Source organism: Alosa sapidissima, chromosome 7 (assembly GCF_018492685.1).
Source record: "Alosa sapidissima isolate fAloSap1 chromosome 7, fAloSap1.pri, whole genome shotgun sequence".
In the NCBI taxonomy this organism is placed as follows: domain Eukaryota; kingdom Metazoa; phylum Chordata; class Actinopteri; order Clupeiformes; family Clupeidae; genus Alosa; species Alosa sapidissima.
Window position 1 is genome coordinate 32,813,079 of NC_055963.1, and position 16,786 is coordinate 32,829,864.

General features: G+C 41.7%; 2 protein-coding genes across 8 annotated transcripts in view; one reads left to right on the forward strand and one right to left on the reverse strand.

Moving 5' to 3' along the window:
- Window positions 1-10,133, forward strand: part of sycp2 (synaptonemal complex protein 2) — a 52,827-nt gene extending 42,694 nt beyond the window's left edge. For all 7 annotated transcript variants that reach the window (XM_042097218.1, XM_042097216.1, XM_042097217.1 and 4 more), the window contains exons 40-46: window positions 951-1,126; window positions 4,689-4,783; window positions 6,945-7,044; window positions 7,942-8,000; window positions 8,424-8,502; window positions 9,196-9,252; window positions 9,781-10,133. In XM_042097218.1, the coding sequence (XP_041953152.1) occupies window positions 951-1,126; window positions 4,689-4,783; window positions 6,945-7,044; window positions 7,942-8,000; window positions 8,424-8,502; window positions 9,196-9,252; window positions 9,781-9,852 (638 nt within the window). In that variant the 3' untranslated portion in view covers window positions 9,853-10,133. The remainder of the gene's footprint in view (window positions 1-950; window positions 1,127-4,688; window positions 4,784-6,944; window positions 7,045-7,941; window positions 8,001-8,423; window positions 8,503-9,195; window positions 9,253-9,780) is intronic.
- A 28-nt stretch (window positions 10,134-10,161) lies between these two features.
- phactr3a (phosphatase and actin regulator 3a) overlaps window positions 10,162-16,786 on the reverse strand; it is a 29,000-nt gene continuing 22,375 nt past the window's right edge. The window contains exons 8-12 of the mRNA XM_042097222.1: window positions 12,929-12,984; window positions 12,618-12,679; window positions 11,921-12,061; window positions 11,448-11,524; window positions 10,162-11,029 (exon numbers count right to left, since the gene is read on the reverse strand). Coding sequence (XP_041953156.1) covers window positions 11,014-11,029; window positions 11,448-11,524; window positions 11,921-12,061; window positions 12,618-12,679; window positions 12,929-12,984 — 352 coding nt within the window. The 3' untranslated portion in view covers window positions 10,162-11,013. The remainder of the gene's footprint in view (window positions 11,030-11,447; window positions 11,525-11,920; window positions 12,062-12,617; window positions 12,680-12,928; window positions 12,985-16,786) is intronic.

Consider the following 16,786-nt stretch of genomic DNA (forward strand, 5'->3'; position numbering starts at 1 on the left):
GTCAGTGAACGACAATTATCTTTTAAGTTTAGCCTAGTTACCAACATGATCAACATAATTATGCAAATGTGATGTGTACTCAGTACAAAATGTCCTTATTTTATAACGTTAACTTGCAAGCTGCTGGCATGTGCTTTTTTGTCAATATTTTTTTTGATCACTTTTAAACTGCGCTCAGTGGAACCCAGACCTCCACCTAAGAGGTGTATTGATTATAAGCAGCAATGAAAATATATCAAAGAAATTCATATCATGCAACATATGGGTGTGCATGTTCAATGTATCAATGAAGGTGATAATAGCATTCACTGTTTTAAGAAATATGTATTATGGCAGTAATATTATAATGTGATTTGATCAGTGCTGAAGAAGCAAGGCAGAGGCAGGCTGATCTATCTATCTATCTGGTCAGGTAAAAGAGGGTCCCTCATATCTCTTATTCCATTACTTTGCCTGATATTTTGGGTCTCTGCCGGGGAATCGTTTCAGTATATTTATGATAAATAAGATATTTATGGCAGGTATCCTATCCAGGTCATAATTTCGTATCGCCAAAAATTACAATTCAGAAGCCTATTCAAGATTTTTTATTATGTACTATCATAACAACTTGATGTTTGTATTAGATCATAGTATTACCACCATACAGCTCGTAGTCCATGTTCACTGCTTTCAGATGCATATTTTCTGTACATGCCTTTATTTTATTCTCATTTCTGATCATTGGTCTGTTTTTCTGTTCTGGCACTACTGGCAGTAAAGCATGAAACATGTCTGTGTTGTGTTTGGTACTAATCTGTGTGTATGTATATGTCTTTGTTTTTACATGATGTCTATTTCGATGTTTTCCTCTATGTTGTGTTTCACTCTTATGTGTGTTTATCCTATATGCCTATATACAATATTTCATGCATGTCTGATTGTTGATCTGTTTCTCTGTGTGGTGACAGTGGAGAACATGGAGGTGGAGATGTCCTCCCACATGACATCCAGCACCGGTAGCACCTGGAAGACCAGCCTGCAGGGAAACATGGATGTGGACGCCGTACACACGGAGATGAGCAGCTCGCAGGAGATGGGCTACGTCTGCCGCGAGTTCAGCACCGAGCTCACCAGGAAGTTCCAGGTAGGCTACTTCCTCCTGAGAGGAGACTGACTGGACAGACAGACAGACGGAGTGCGGCTGGGTATACTGAAAATAGAACCGCTCTCCCACTTTGAGTCATAAGGTCTCAGAAACTTACTGAGAGTTACTGGTAGACATAGATGATCAGGTGGTCTGAGTCATCCCCAAACACACACACACTCACACACGCACAGACAAACATACGCGCGCGCACACACACATGCACACACACACATACACTTACACACACACAGACACACTCACACACACACAGACTCACACACACACACATAAATTGAATATAAATTCTTCATTGAGCTCAGATATTATGCCGTAACTCAAACAGCTAAGAATACTTGAATGAGATAGTAGCGACTAATTGCCACAGTGCAGTGTACTGTAGAGAGCATTGTCCACCTGTCATGCTTTGGTTAATTGTGGGCTATTAAACGCTTCGGGCCCTATCATGACATTCTAAAGCGCATCGTCACTCGTCAAAAGTTTATTCAAATTTAGTAGGATGTCCAGTTCACATTGGGAGGGGTTTCGTTATCAAACGTGGAGCACATGGCGCAACAAGGTGTTCCTAGGTTTTTTAATCAGTCATATGGGTGTGTTTGGGGCTTAACATCATTTAAACCAATGAGAATGACATCTGTCATTCCCTTTAACGGCGCAAAGCGCAATATGTCAAATAAATGCATCGGTGTTTTGGCATTCAACGGCGCATTTGAAGGAGGCTGCTTGCAAGACCGTATGGAATAGTCATTCCTAAACCATGCTTTACTAAAAACCTAGCATAGCCTTCACGCATTTGCACTTGTCTATTATTTGAACTCATTGGCAAAGTGAAACTAACTTCACCAAGGTGTCAGTCAACGACAAGACAGTTATATGACAATGGGTTACCATCGAAAACATAGGCTGGAAAAAGCAACACTTACCCTAATATTGCTCAAATGACCGAATAAAACAACTTTTCTCCTGCAGAGGAGTTGCTTATATCTCGTGACAGTGCGTCTTCAGCTGTGCTCCATACGTGTCTCTCACCTCTCTCCTAATCACTTTTAACCGTCATTACCAATTTGCAAATGATGGTGAATAACTACTCATTATGATATGTACAGTATTATGTAATATATTTATTCTAATTATGTTTCCCATTGTAATCGTCCAATTTGTCAGGGCCGTTTCAAGGAATTTGGGGGCCCCAAGCAAAATGGACATGGAGGCCCCCCCCCCCCCCCCCCCCACCGCCCGCAAAGACTACAGGAACCACAGCATAGCCATACAGTTTAAGTTCACCCACTTGTCGTTGCACTTTACTGCATTGACTATCAAAGGGGCGCTCACAGTTTGTCGTTGCATTTTATTCTTAACCAGTCATTGTCTTGGGGCCCCTGGCCAGCTCGGGGCCCCAAGCAATTGCTTGCCTTCTAGCGACGGGCCTGCAATTTGTAATGTTTTGCATGGACGTGCGCTGGTGTGCGTTCATGAATGATCGAAGGATGCTGCGTGCACCTGCCAATATGACTGTTGACAATGCGCTCTTACAGTTTTTTTTAATTGCTAACAAGCGCTTACCCATACTTCAGATACTTTTTCTAAACTCTTAACACAGACTCACGCCTAGAAAACACAATTGGCCAAATGGATAATTTTCTTCTCAAAAACACATTTTGTTAAATATATTACTAACACATATTTCTCTGCACACACTAACTTTACCAAAACACTGGAAATCTGACTCAAAATGAAATTATTCTGTCAAAGAATGACTTCTATCAAAGAATTTCACTTCACAAGGTACATGCATTCAATCAAAATACACCAGGTTTCAAAATACTGGCTATTGTTGACATTACAAAAAAAAGCATAGACTTTTATGTTTCAGTTTTACTTGCAGGTATTTGCATGCAATTTTTACACTAATGTCTTGGTTGGGAACTGTATGTCCACATGTTATGTTCACATTCAAAAGCATTCCAGTAAAAAGCAAATCAGTTTATTTTTTCCTTTACTGTTTACTACAGGAGGTACAGTAGAAATACTGTTTAGAGTAAGATAGAACAGAAAAAGTTTTACACTATTGCTTACAGTGAACAACAAAATATCCATGAAACACACAAGAGCATTCTGAACAAAAAAAACAACAGCAAAAAGCCCAGATAAAAAGGGGGGGGGGGGGGCTAAAAAAAAGCACAAAATTACTGTATCTAATCTCTGCGATCTTCAGGGTTAGGCCACATGTTTTCATCAACATTGCATTGATTACATGGTCAATGATAGTGGCACGAATTTCATCACTGACAACAGTTCTTGCAACCTTTGGAATGCCACCACCACGCATTTTTACACCTCTACCTTGCCCTCTTCTTGGGCCTGCTCTTTTCCCTGGCCCTGCTCCTCTCACTGCTCCTGCATCTCTCACTGCATCTCTCACTGGGCCTGCTCTTCTCCCTGGGCCCCTTGCTCTTACTCTTCCTCATCCAGACATTACAGTGCTTGTCTTTTTCTGTTTCTGTTTCTAAAAACATCACTCCTCAAAGTCCTCCTTTTACTGTATACGTGTCAATGAAAAAAATAACCCCTGCCACAGAGTCTAAGCCAGACTGGAATCAGCTGTGGTTGGCCCAATTTACCCAACATAAATCAATTGTGTGTCAATTATTCAATTGTTTGTTTATTATCAGCTGAGATACAGTATATTGTTTTTGAACTGATATCATTGTAGAAGCTGAGGTTTTTATACTGTATCTAAGATTTGGAATATTGTTTTTGCTATTGTGGGATGTTGTGTGTTAACATTCGTAAATACTGCAAAAACAATCCATAATTTTGTTGGGAGGTATAGCTTGTCTGTTAAGAAAATGTAAGCATTGTGGAAAGGTGTTCACTGACTGCATATCGTTTGAAAACGACATGAAATGTGTGAATGGTATGGCCACAAAACACCGATGCTGTGCTAACTGTATTTGGAGTTTTGAAAATGTGACAACTGGTTGGACAAACGCTTGTTAGCGACTGAAAAAAACTGTAAAATAACATATAAACAACTCACCATAGACTTCTGACCAGGTGTACAATAGCGATTTTTAGACAATGCGCCAGGCCCCTCCCTAGGTTGTTAATTGCCACAATTGCTTCCCCACCGACACGTTTCCTCTAGCAGGCAGCTCCCTGCTTCAATGGCCTACAGTACACGGGTCAATCAGGGATGTAAAGTCTGTTTAATCTGGACACGTAGTAGAATGTGCCCCGAGGTCCAGTGAAGTAATCTTCCCATAATTTTTTGTGTTTCCTCCAAGAGTGTCCCTTGAAGACTGGTTCGTCAAAGCTGTCGTCACACTTTGGTGCAACAAAGACAAATGAGTTCAGTGGTCCCGTTGTCATTTAGCCCTCTTAATGATGTGCTTTGAAGTGATCCCCCAGTGCAAGGCCTTTTTTATCACTCTGATGATATGATTAGATCTTATTGCATTGGCTAATAAAAGCCACGAGGTGTTAAACTCATTATAGAGTGCCAGCTGAAGCATGGATGTTTGTGTGTGTGTGTGCCCAGAAACGCTCGGAAAAGATGGAGCTGTACACTAAGCAGTCTCTGAAGACTGTCCAGCAACATATGTCCACTGTCAGCCTGCAGATGCGCAAGCACAGGTCAGTGTCTAAACAGTCACTGTTTTTTGACCCATATTTGCCATATCCACATGAAGGTTGTTCATGTCACATATCACAAAATAGGACATGTATGTTGAGATATTAAAGGACAGAGAATTAATATCCAGTTAAAAGCAGTCACATAAGTAATATAGCAGGGATGTTATCAGTTCATGAAATGGATTAAACCCCATTTCCAGGCCTGGAAAATGTCATGAAAGTCCATAAATGCATTGAAAATTTTGGATAAGTTTCTACTATAATTAGTTACAGTGCATGAAAATGCACTGTACTGTTCTTCCTAGGCTTCTTCTTATTCTTCTTCTAACACAGTTAATGCAGCTTTAGCGTTTAACGTAGAAATTTCATTCAAACTGCGTTGCGTTTAATTAAAAAAGTTTAATTAAAAACTAGCCAAAATTTCCCCATAGACTCAACATTGGGCTGATGATATCAAAATAGAGCCATTAAGCAATTAGAATCCTCGGCCAGGTGGCCAGGCCACCTGCACCAACTGTCAGTTTCTCAGGCTTTAAGCATATAATTTCATTCTCTTAAGACTACAGATCCTGTTCCACTGCTTTCTCTGTCCACAACTGTTTCAAAATAAAAGTCCTCACCACAATAATTTACTGTTAAACAATTCAACCATTTAAACTATCCACCTATTTAACTGTTCAGCCATTCCAACTATATTAAACCGCCACCTACCTAGCAACCAGCATAGCAACCACCTCAAGTACCCTAGCAACAGCCTAGCAACCATGTCAAATACCCTAGCAACAGCCTAGCAACCACTTCCACAGTTACAACCTAGCAACCAATATAGCAACCAATGAGTATAACCTAGCAACCAGCATAGCAACCACCACAACTAACCTAGCAACAGCCTAGCAACCACTTCCACAGTTACAACCTAGCAACCAATAAAGCAACCAATGAGTTTAACCTAGCAACCTGCATAGCAACCACCACAACTTACCTAGCAACAGCCTAGCAACCACCTCAAATACCCTAGCAATAGCCTAGCAACCACCATAACTACCCTAGCAACAGCCTAGCAACCATGTCAAATACCCTAGCAACCATGTCAAATACCCTAGCAACAGCCTAGCAACCACTTCCACAGTTACAACTTAGCAACCAATATAGCAACCAATGAGTTTAACCTAGCATCCAGCATAGCAACCACCACAACTAACCTAGCAACAGCCTAGCAACCACTTCAAGTACCCTAGCAACAGCATAGCAACCACCATAACTACCCTAGCAACAGCCTAGCAACCACCTCAAGTAACCTAGCAACAGCCTAGCAACCATGACAAATACCCTAGCAACAGCCTAGCAACCACTTCCACAGTTACAACCTAGCAACCAATATAGCAACCAATGAGTTTAACCTAGCAACCAGCATAGCAACCACCACAACTAACCTAGCAACAGCCTAGCAACCACCTCAAGTACCTTAGCAACAGCATAGCAACCATGATAAATACTCTAGCAACAGCCTAGCAACCACTTTTACGATGACAACCTAGCAACCGACATAGCAACCAACATGATTACCCTAGCAACCAGCATAACAACCATCATATATACCCTAGCATCACTATTGCAACTATATCTGCATTATTTGTTTTTACTCTGTATGATATTTTACATCATATTTTTTGCATTTTCATGCACTGTATTTCCTTCAGGAAATGCTTTTCTAGTTGTTATTGTGTTTGTAATGTTGCATTGTGTGATAAGAGTTTCCACTTGCCAAACTAACCAGAGATGGGGAAACCTGGCTTCAGACAGTAAAATTTCTACCACTTTTGTTCCAACCATTCAGAAAAAACCTGCGGATTCTCATTAGCTCAACTCTTCAGCCAGGTAGATGAGCGAATTGGTGAAATCACCTATTTTAGGTGCACAGGTAGAACCAATACATGGTAGGAGTTTTACTTTCTGAAGCCAGGTTTCCCATCTCTGAAACTAACCTATTCGGAAAGGCATGGAAAAGCAAATGATGCAGTTTTGTGTACTATGAAAGCTCATGGAAATATTGTTAAGGATCCCTGAAAAGCCTCGACATGTTAACGAAAATAGGTGGGAACCCTGAGTTCATCATGCCAAACAAGTGTGGTAAGAACCTGCTATTTTGGTCTGGTGGCAGGTCACAGAGGCTGGAGAAGATCAAGCATGCGCTGCTGGAGGAGATCAGCAACCTGGAGCAGGACGACAACGGCCTGAAGAGCATGGAGAAGGAGCTGACGGTGAGTGTCACCCTTCTGTGACCTTTTCTGACCCTTTGCGTCCCGTCTGTGTGTGTGTGTGTGATCGTGTCATTCAGGGGCACAGTGCACTAATAAACAATTTCAATTCAATTTGTTGTGCTTATAGAGCGCCAAAACATTACACATGTATCATGGCGCTATACAGAATGTAGGCAATCAGAGAAAAAGGAAAGAAAGGAAGAAAAGAAAAGAAAGAGAGAGGCCCATGGGTAACAGGGGCGAGGAAAAACTCCCTAGAATTGGAGATACATATAGGAAGAAACCTCGAGCAGATCCACGACTCAAGGGCCTGACCCATCTGCCTAGGGTCAATACAGGACAGTAAGGTCTGTATACATGACGTGCATATGATAGTCAGGTGTAGAGAATAAGACATGGTGTTAAAAAGCACTTGAGCAGAAAGTTACAAGAGGTGGGGTGATTACGTATCTGGTTTGATAATTCATTAATCCTGATTTAGTGACAGAAAGTTCAAATAGTCCAGCATTGGATTTGTCCAGGGGAAGGGAGTTGTCATGGGGCATGTGGTGGGTCGGCAGACAGGCCAGGAATCCGGGCAGAATTGTCATAGGCAGGTGATGGGTCGCTAGGCTGTACGGGCCAGGAATCCAGATAGGGGGACAGTAATAGGGCAGTCGAGGATGGGACTTCAGGTGAGAGGAGGGCCAACACATGGATGGTTGATGACTGGTGATGATATACCTCACAAGTGAGGTACAGTAAGGGGAAAAAAAGAGAGATGTAAACCAAATGATTGAGTGTGAGACTGAGATAATAGACTGACACCTGGTTTTACCCATCACATCTCTGTGCCAGAATTGAGAGAACGTTGCTTCCCCCCCCCCCCCCCCCCCCCCCATACCTTCCTTTTTATAGATCTACTGGAAGAAACAGACCCTGGCTTTCCACTCGTACCAGGAGAAAGAATCTCGGAGGTGAGCAGGGGACGCTAGGTTTGGTAACAGTTTGTTTGTGCGTCATTAGGGTTTTTTGGATTACAGCGTTTCGTCATAGACAAATGTCTGTTATTTTCTGCTTGTTCAAATGGCACCTGGGAACAGAGTTACATAATCCTGGGGCCGATTTTGTGGAACTGAGATAGTGATTGTAGCTGAAATGGCAGCCCATTAAACTGGGTTGATTGCCTGTTATTGCATTAAGGAATATTTTCATCAGCCTATCAACACTTCGAGGAAAGGAAGGGTGTTTGCTCTTTTCCTGGAATCCTCGCGGGTAATGGGATTTGGGTGCAGGAGGCACAGTGCCTCGACTTCAGAGGAGAAGTCGAGCTTACATAACTTGCTTTTTACGTCACGTCACAACAAAATGCTCCCTTGTGTTTTCATGCCCTGTGCCAGGCTCCAGCACCTGAAGAACTCCTTTCAGACAAACGTGTGCCACAGCCTGGAGTATGAGCAGCAGATCATTAGTTCTGAGGTGAGCCATTATCACTGGACGTATGGTCAAACTGTACTAGACCCCACTGAATGCTGAATGCGCTAATATTATCCTATCAATTAAAGGAACTGTATGTAGGATTTTGGCCAAAACTGGTACTACAATCACTTTCAAAATACTGTAGAGCGGTGTACACCCCAGATGTGGTAACTAGAGCAGAGCTGGCAACCCAGATGCCGAAACACTACTGACTTTGTGATTACTAGATAGGTGGAGGGTGGCGGATCAGGCTAAAACACAAATATGTAAACATCAACATCAGTTGAGGGCTGCAACTTCACTTTTTTAAATGACGATATCCTGGCCGGACTACTGTTGTCAGCGGCCATTTTATGATTAATTGAATTACATTTCTTACATACGGTTCCTTTAATAAAGATAATCTATCTGTATATCTATCTATCAACAGTTATGCAAGTGTAATGCCATTTTAGTGTTATCACAGACTTTTTTGTTACTGTTGTTATTAACATTATTAACATTTTAGTTGGTTTGGTCGATACAACCACACCTACATTTTTAAAGTAAAGTAAATGTAGTAAGAATGAGAAATTGGTAGTGAAAATTAGAATTTAGGACAGGCACCAAAAAAAAAAAACCCACCCTGGGTCAGTTCTGTATATCATTCAAAGTAACCCCTCTTGACCTGGCCTCTGTCTTTGCTGTCTTCAGATGTGCCTGATGAAGAAGGACATGAAGTCGGTCCAGGATCAATTTCTTCAGGAGATGGTGAGTAAGACGGGACCTAATTAGACCAGGACTGCGTAGTCATTAAGACAAATGTACTTCCAAGGGCACTCATTTAAATGTCGGGCTAAGTCGAAAGTGTAATGTGTCAAACACGTAGAGCAAACATTATCATTGCTGGACGATATATATTTACATATCATTATTTAAATATAAAATTAAATAAAACTATTTTTAACGACTAGCTTACAGTTCTATCAGAAAGACTCAGGGAGGCACAATGAAAGTTAACACGTGTTTTAATCTATCAAAGGATATACAAAATACATAAGCAACAATAAGAGTCTTTGGCATAGGCCAAATGAATGAATGAGTGACCAATTAAGTCTTCCTGACAGAACTAACGCTGACACTTCCATTTCTGAGTAACTTTTAGTAAAAGCATCTTCTGCTTGCACTACCTTTGAGTCACTTGGTAAAAAGCATCTTCTGTTTGAACAAATGTGAACCTGAACAGAGAAAGTATCTGAAACACTGTTGATGTTTTTCTGTTTACCGTGTTGTTTTTAGCGAGAGGAAGAGCTCTCAAGCATGCGTCGAGGACTGCAGAGTCTGTTCTTGTCGGGGGCTCCTCTATTCTAACTCAGAGAAGGATCGATAGAGTTGTTTTTAATCTGCTTCATGTTCCTGTTCACATTCCGATTCCATTAATGTAAGAATTCCCTTTAGTGCTGAATCTGTTTAGACATGTTGAGTAGATGTTATAAGCCATATTTATTTTAAACCAGTATTTATTCAGTTCAATGAGTCTATTTATTTAAGGTTGTCAAACCTCAGTGTGTCAATTCACTCACACAATTTTAATCTAAATAATGAATTCATGTGTAAAATGTATTTATTCATATGGAAAAATTGATTGCCTTATTGTTAATATATTATTAAAACCACATTAATAAAAAAAAGATTGATGAAAAAAAGGTAGTCAGTGCTGTCTTGATTTTTCTCCATAATCACATGTTAACACATTGTGTTGTTAAACACAAAAACATGGAATCCAGGACACATATTCTGTCATTATGATGACAACTGCTACACATGTCTTCATTACCTGTTCTTGGCTACAGATTTTGGTATGTTTGGAACAAGAAGACACCGCATATTTTTTAAAAAGTCTTGTATTATGAAGACAAGTAGTTCTTACAAAGGTTTTTTTTTTTTTTTTTTCAAGTGAAGACATGAACAACCCTGTTCAGACTGATTCTCCATACACCTCGGTATGAAATTCACCCCAAAGACCTGTACTCTCCCCACATGACCCTCAAGTATAACAATATTTCACTTTCCTTTTTTTTTCAACATTTTTTTTTTTTTTAAGTGGAGCTGGTCACACATGCACAACTTCCACCAAAACACTGATGGTCTCTTGAAACAACTGTCCTTTCAAAAAAAGAAATCCTTTCAAAAAGAAAGAAACAAACAAAAATACACGGAATACACTTCTCCACTTTTGCTCATCTTTTCTTTTTCCACCAAAAGTGGATCATCGCCCCCAAAGCTCCTGTTTGGAGTGTCCTGCAGGCCGCTTCTGGCTGATGAAGCGTGGCCTCCGGGTGCCTCTCCAAAAACATCACAGTCGCCCCACCACCCTTCGTGGAAGAAGCCAGGGCACTGGCAGAGTAAGGACACAAGCCCGTGGACAAAACCAGAGGGGGGAGCCCTGGAGGGAAAAAAATCGCCTCCAGGATTTTCACAGACGAAAAAATGAAAATCTTGCTTCATCATTTCTTCATGGAAGAAAGTCCTCTAAGGCCTGTGAAATCTTTACCAGGGGGAAAATGTTGGGTAGAGAGAAAGAGGGGAGAGAGACATTAATCAGAGGGAGAAGAAGAGGTGCCTTTGGAATCACACAGACACAGTGATTATAGCATTTCATCAATCAGCAGGGCTATTTTTAGCTCGGCCTTGAAGAGACCAGCGCGTCAGCCTTCTTCCCGTTAACGGCAGCAGAAGTCACTGTTACGAAATCAAATTAAATAGCTGCTTCCTCCAAAAACATGACAGGTCAAGAGCACACTCTTGTCTTTTTTGGTGTGACTGTGTCAGGCACAGGGTTATTTATGGTAATACTATGTCTGGGGAAATGGGGCTTTGATTCGGAGCAATCTATCTATAGCTCTCAGGAATAGATGTGATGCGCGTTGAGCTAAAAATAGCTCTCTCTGTGGAGCCAGGCTTACCTCGTGAGATGCTTGCTGGATGCGTGAACCTCCATCTCGGTGCTTTTGAACTCATTCAGCTCCTTACGGATTGCAGCCTGTGGAATGGGAAGAGAGAGCACTTTAGAAAATTTCCAGGTATGCGCCCAGGGATGTGTGTGTGTGTATTGTCAGATCAAAGTTATTTCAAGAATCAGAACAACGGATTCTGTCTTTGCTCTGAAATATTAATTGTTGGAGCATATTTGTATTTATTTTAAAGCAGATGACAAAGTATTGATAAAATCTAATAGCCCTACAACTTTGACACTAGTAAAGCCATTTGTTTTGTGACTAAATGAAAACACATGAATTTGAAACACCTAGGTATACGTTTATGAATGAATTTGTAAGACACCAGTTGAGACACCTCATGATCAAAATAACCAGGTTTGCCTGATATTGTGTTTATATATTTACAGATGACAACAAATTAGGTCCATTTGGCCCCTCACCTTGTCGGCTGCAGATAGTCTGGTCCAGGGCTTGTCTGCCCTGCGGTCATAGTCCTGAGCCTTGGCCACCTCCACATAGTCGCTGAAGCGGATCAGGATCTTCCGCTCTCGTAGCTCGTCTACTGTGGGTCTCTGATTGAGCTGTGGTCAGAGAGAAGTGGGGAGGTAAGAAGCAGGCATGGCCAGAGAGGGGTCCCTAACCTCCACTGCCAGTAGGCAAGTGGTTCCAGACAGTTGGCATCGCAGCGTGTGCTTTGAGTCAGCTAGGTGTGCATTCGCCTTTAGACTGTGCTCCCCTACAAGACAACCTTTATGGATCCACCTGCTGCACAACTAAGCCTCTGGTCTAATGTATAGGGATGCTAACAATATTCAATAATGTTTTCAAATGTTTCATGGACAGCATGATTGAAATCATAAATTACACTGGAAAACAGGCCCCAAAAATATGTCAAAATGTTTTAACCATTCAGATTAGACATATTTTATAATTAAATTTAAGCAATTAACACACTCTGTATGTGTGTGTTATATAATTTAGTCTATTAGTTGTTTTTTTATATATATATTAATTGTGGTTTAACACTTAGCATTGACTTTAGGCCTAATGTTCAATCCATTACCAAAATGGAAGAAATAAAATGCTGTTATTGAATAGCCTTTATGGACCACAGTAGATTGAATAATGCATGTATACCTTTCTGTTTAGTCGCTGTTTGATTTCTCTCCTCTCCTCCTGTTCTGTTTGGTCGTTCCTCTCTGGAATATTGGAAACACATTTGCAACTTCAAGCACAAGAAGACAAGCATAGCCTAATCAATCCGTTTCTTGGTTACATTGTAGGCTATTGCATAAATAAGAGTTGGCTATCTAACCTAATCCTATAGCATGCGTAAAAGTGAGCAGTATAGGTCTAGGTAGGCTAGTAAGTAATATAAACTTTGTATTAATGAGGATATAGCCTAACTGAAGACGTGTAATATAAGGGAATCGTGTTTAGTTACTTACGTTTCAAAATATTCCTGCCCTCCAACTCCTCTACCGCCGGCCGTTGACTTAGTCTCCTGCGAAAGAACACCACAATCACGTTCTGGACCATTATCCCGGTAGTGATAGGACTAGGCTACCTAATGACTTCAGCTTTGTTTCACAACAAGGCTATTAACACAGCCAGTATTCTGAAGGGAAACTCAAAATCTCTCCATTTCGAGTTCAAAGCCCGACTCTGATATTTCGATTTAGGTGTTCCCCACATCTGGATACACGATGATGCGCCAACACGCTTTGCTGTGTTGGTTTCTCTTTCTCCTGGTACCCTTGAACTGATAAATGATAGCCAACCGGTATGCTACCCTTCGGTCGTCAAAGTAACAGTTACAATCTAATTCTCTCCGTGAATTTGTGTGCTGTGCCTGTGTGCAAGTGCCGAAGCTCTCTTGCCTCTGTTGTAGTCTCTAGTAAGAGTAGCCTAGTGCAGTATCAGCACGCCTTCAAATACACGAAGGGCTCTCCCTGCTCCGCGCAGCGCCGCCCACTCTGAATGCATAATGATGTTGTGAAGGATATGCTACAGGTTACGGCGCTGACATTTCACTGACACAGTAGCCTACCAAACAAGAAATGTCTATCAAAGAAAACAAATCGAGGTAACCTACCAAAAGAAACTATTCAGGAATTTGGGACAATGGCCTTATAGCCTAAAGAGTAGGATGACAAAGACAAAATCACTCAGAGTGAAAGACTCAGTAAACACTGCCTGCAGTTACGCAATGTTTTCATCTCTTGGAATTTAATGTCTTAAGGTCTTTCTGAGTTCACATTTTGGTCAGCATATTTGGATGAGAAATAGGCTAAACGACGGGGTTCTTAGTGGCTGAAACACTAATCCAGTTAAATATTTGCTGCCACAGCAGGTCTGGTGTTTTCTCCGAACTTTGGCTCTGTTTTGGACCAGCAATACTTTCCCACTAGCCGCTGTCCTATCAGAGCGCAGGAACGCATCTTCTGAGCATCCCAACAGATGTGGCGCCATTAATATTTTAGCAGGTGAAACAGAGAAGCACTCCCAAAGCCCCAAGGGTAGCTGTCTCGATATCATTGACCTCCTCTATCCCATGTTGCCTAGCAACAGAGGTTTCTCCAATGGTACTGGGAAATCTCGGAGACAAAGAAATCTGTTTGGGTAACCCTTATTACTCGCGTCCTCGCGGGACATTGTGCTCTGAGAGAACGCGCCTTTAACCTCCTAAAAGCAAAGCCCAACCCACTGAAGGCATCGACCACGATTTTTATATATATATATTTATTTATTTTTTACACAAAACGTTCCATCCACAGAGTCAGCCAGCTGATATCACGACAAGTGCGACTCTTGAGTGGGCGGCGGCTGTGTTGGTTCTGTCAACACAGCGAAAAAGACAAATTGGTGCATTTTGTCTCTTTAACAGCGCTCCGGCATGTAATCCCCACATCCAGCGCTCGGAGCAAACAAAGGAGCACCCGTGGGGGTGGAGAATGGAGGAGATGAAGGGAGCGAGAGAGCCCCAGCTACCGCAGTGCTTGCTGCCGCGCCTTGCATTATTCAACAGCCTCGGCTCTAAATATAGCAACAGCAGCGTCTCGCTTGAGTGGGAGTGCTGGGCACGACGGGCTAAAGATAGAAAGGTCACATCACGCTCTCATCAGAGGGTATGATGCGCACATCCCCAAACTGATAGCGGTGCAGCACAAGCCCAGATGGCGTCTGACTCCACATCCGCGCCATGTTTGGCCCTGATCCGAGCCAGAGCCAGGCGCAACATAAGAAGGCATCTAGGCATGATGTAATGTGACAGCTGCTTTAAGATCACTGCGAAATGGATCTGATATAAGCCTATGGTAGGCTATGTTCTGAGTAATCTGTGGGAAGACACAGGGGAGTCTGGCTCAGTTGAATCAAGTACCTGCTGCTGCTGGGGCTCCCTCTTCTAAAAGCAGAGCAGTGTGACACGAAAGAAAAAATATATGGAGCAAATCTGCTTACCTCCATGGAAAACAGGCATATTAGTAATTTGCCACTCGCACTGTTATAACTAGATTACACCGACAGAGGGTTAATCCTGGTGTTGTACATTCCATAGTCTCACACCCTTAGCCTGCAAGGAATTTAACTGTTTCATGTGCTGAAAACTGCTGGTTATTTCTTCTCAAGCTAAACAAACCGAGGCAGTGCATGTACTCTCTGCATCTGTGCACTGTCTCTACACCCTTATACATCCTCACTACTTCAGGAGACATAGCTACAGAGCTACTGTAAGAATAGACCTGTTGTCTGCTACTGCAGAGGGGTGGGCATGGCTTCACAACCTATAGGTGTAGCCTAGTCTGAGTCTGAGGGCACTGAAAATGCACAGGTGTATTTCAACTTTCCACGATTTCTTTAATATTTTAACACAAAATCAAATACTTCACCATCTTATCTCACCATTCATCATAAGCAATGAGTTGTGTAAGGACTTTTCAATATGCTGATCTGAGGAATCTGTCATTGCAGGTCACACCATTACACATACTAACTCACAATTCCCTGTCATATCAACAGTTAGTCATAAAGAGTATGACAATGCTGAATGAGGCATGGGATGTTGAGATTTGATTTGAAAAAGCATTCCAAGTCATCTGATAAAACAAATGGACAGGAAATCAAATGGTTTTTAAATGCAATTAAACCTGCTGTTAGAGGACATTTCACTCAGTGTTATGCTGAGGTCTATCCTGATCATCCATATGCCAAACCCATTAATGATCATGCCTCACACTACCACCTCAAAGCTCAGCTTTTCATAAATTGGCCCAGTTGCCATGACAATAACGTGTTCTGCATTTGCTAGGGAGTGTTGAGAGAGAGAGAGAGAGAGGAAGTCTGTGATGTACACCATCTCTGTTGCATGTCTGGTTAAAGAAATGGAAAAGACTGGCTTAGGGAAGCAATGACAACTGAAATTGATTTATGATTTCTGTAGTGTGTGTGCGTGTGTGTTTCTGTGTTGCGTCAGTGTGTCAGACCATGTCAAACTGACCTGTTTTCCCTTCATAATCCAATGCTCTACATATTTCTCATTTCTCACTAAGTGGCTTAACTGAGGGAGCCAAATCTCCAGGTTCAGTTGTTATTTGTTTCGCTCCAAAACTTACATAAGCTTCAACAAATCAGAGCTGTGCCACTCGCACCAAAAGGTGTTTGAGTTGTTTCCACAAACACACACAGACACACACACACACACCTGAAATGCTGTCACCCTTATACACCATGCACAAATCCATCCGATGAGAGAGCTGACAGCTGATCTTCCCAGATCCAATCTCACATCGCTTAATCTCTGTCACTTTTTTGTGCTACAGTACATCACAAATGCCACTTAGATCAGCATGACAGTTCACTGTTTACAGTCACCAGCCTGCGATGGGAAGCTTCAGTCGGTAGGTGGCGACGGAGAGGCAAAAGTTCCAAAGATGGAAAAAAGATGTATTATGTAGGCTACGGTCTATTATTGAGCGGGGTGAATACAGTTAAAACACTGTTTACATAAACAGCAAAGGGATGTATATTCATGATATGGTATACCAGATGCTGGAACACAATGTCTAACTAGTGTCAAAGTATTTTTTTCTAAGAAATAAAATTATTTGTGAAATTGACGCACAGGAGAACATTATTTGATTACCATGCCTGTTCTCTAGTTTATTTCATAAAGAAATCAAGTTCATATTGACTCTTAGTTCCACCCCTGGCGACGGACATGATCAATCAGATGTAGAATAATTTTGCTGTCCATTTGTGTTGTGCTTTGAAAATGTTATCAAGCAAATGTAGCAAAAGGCCTTTGG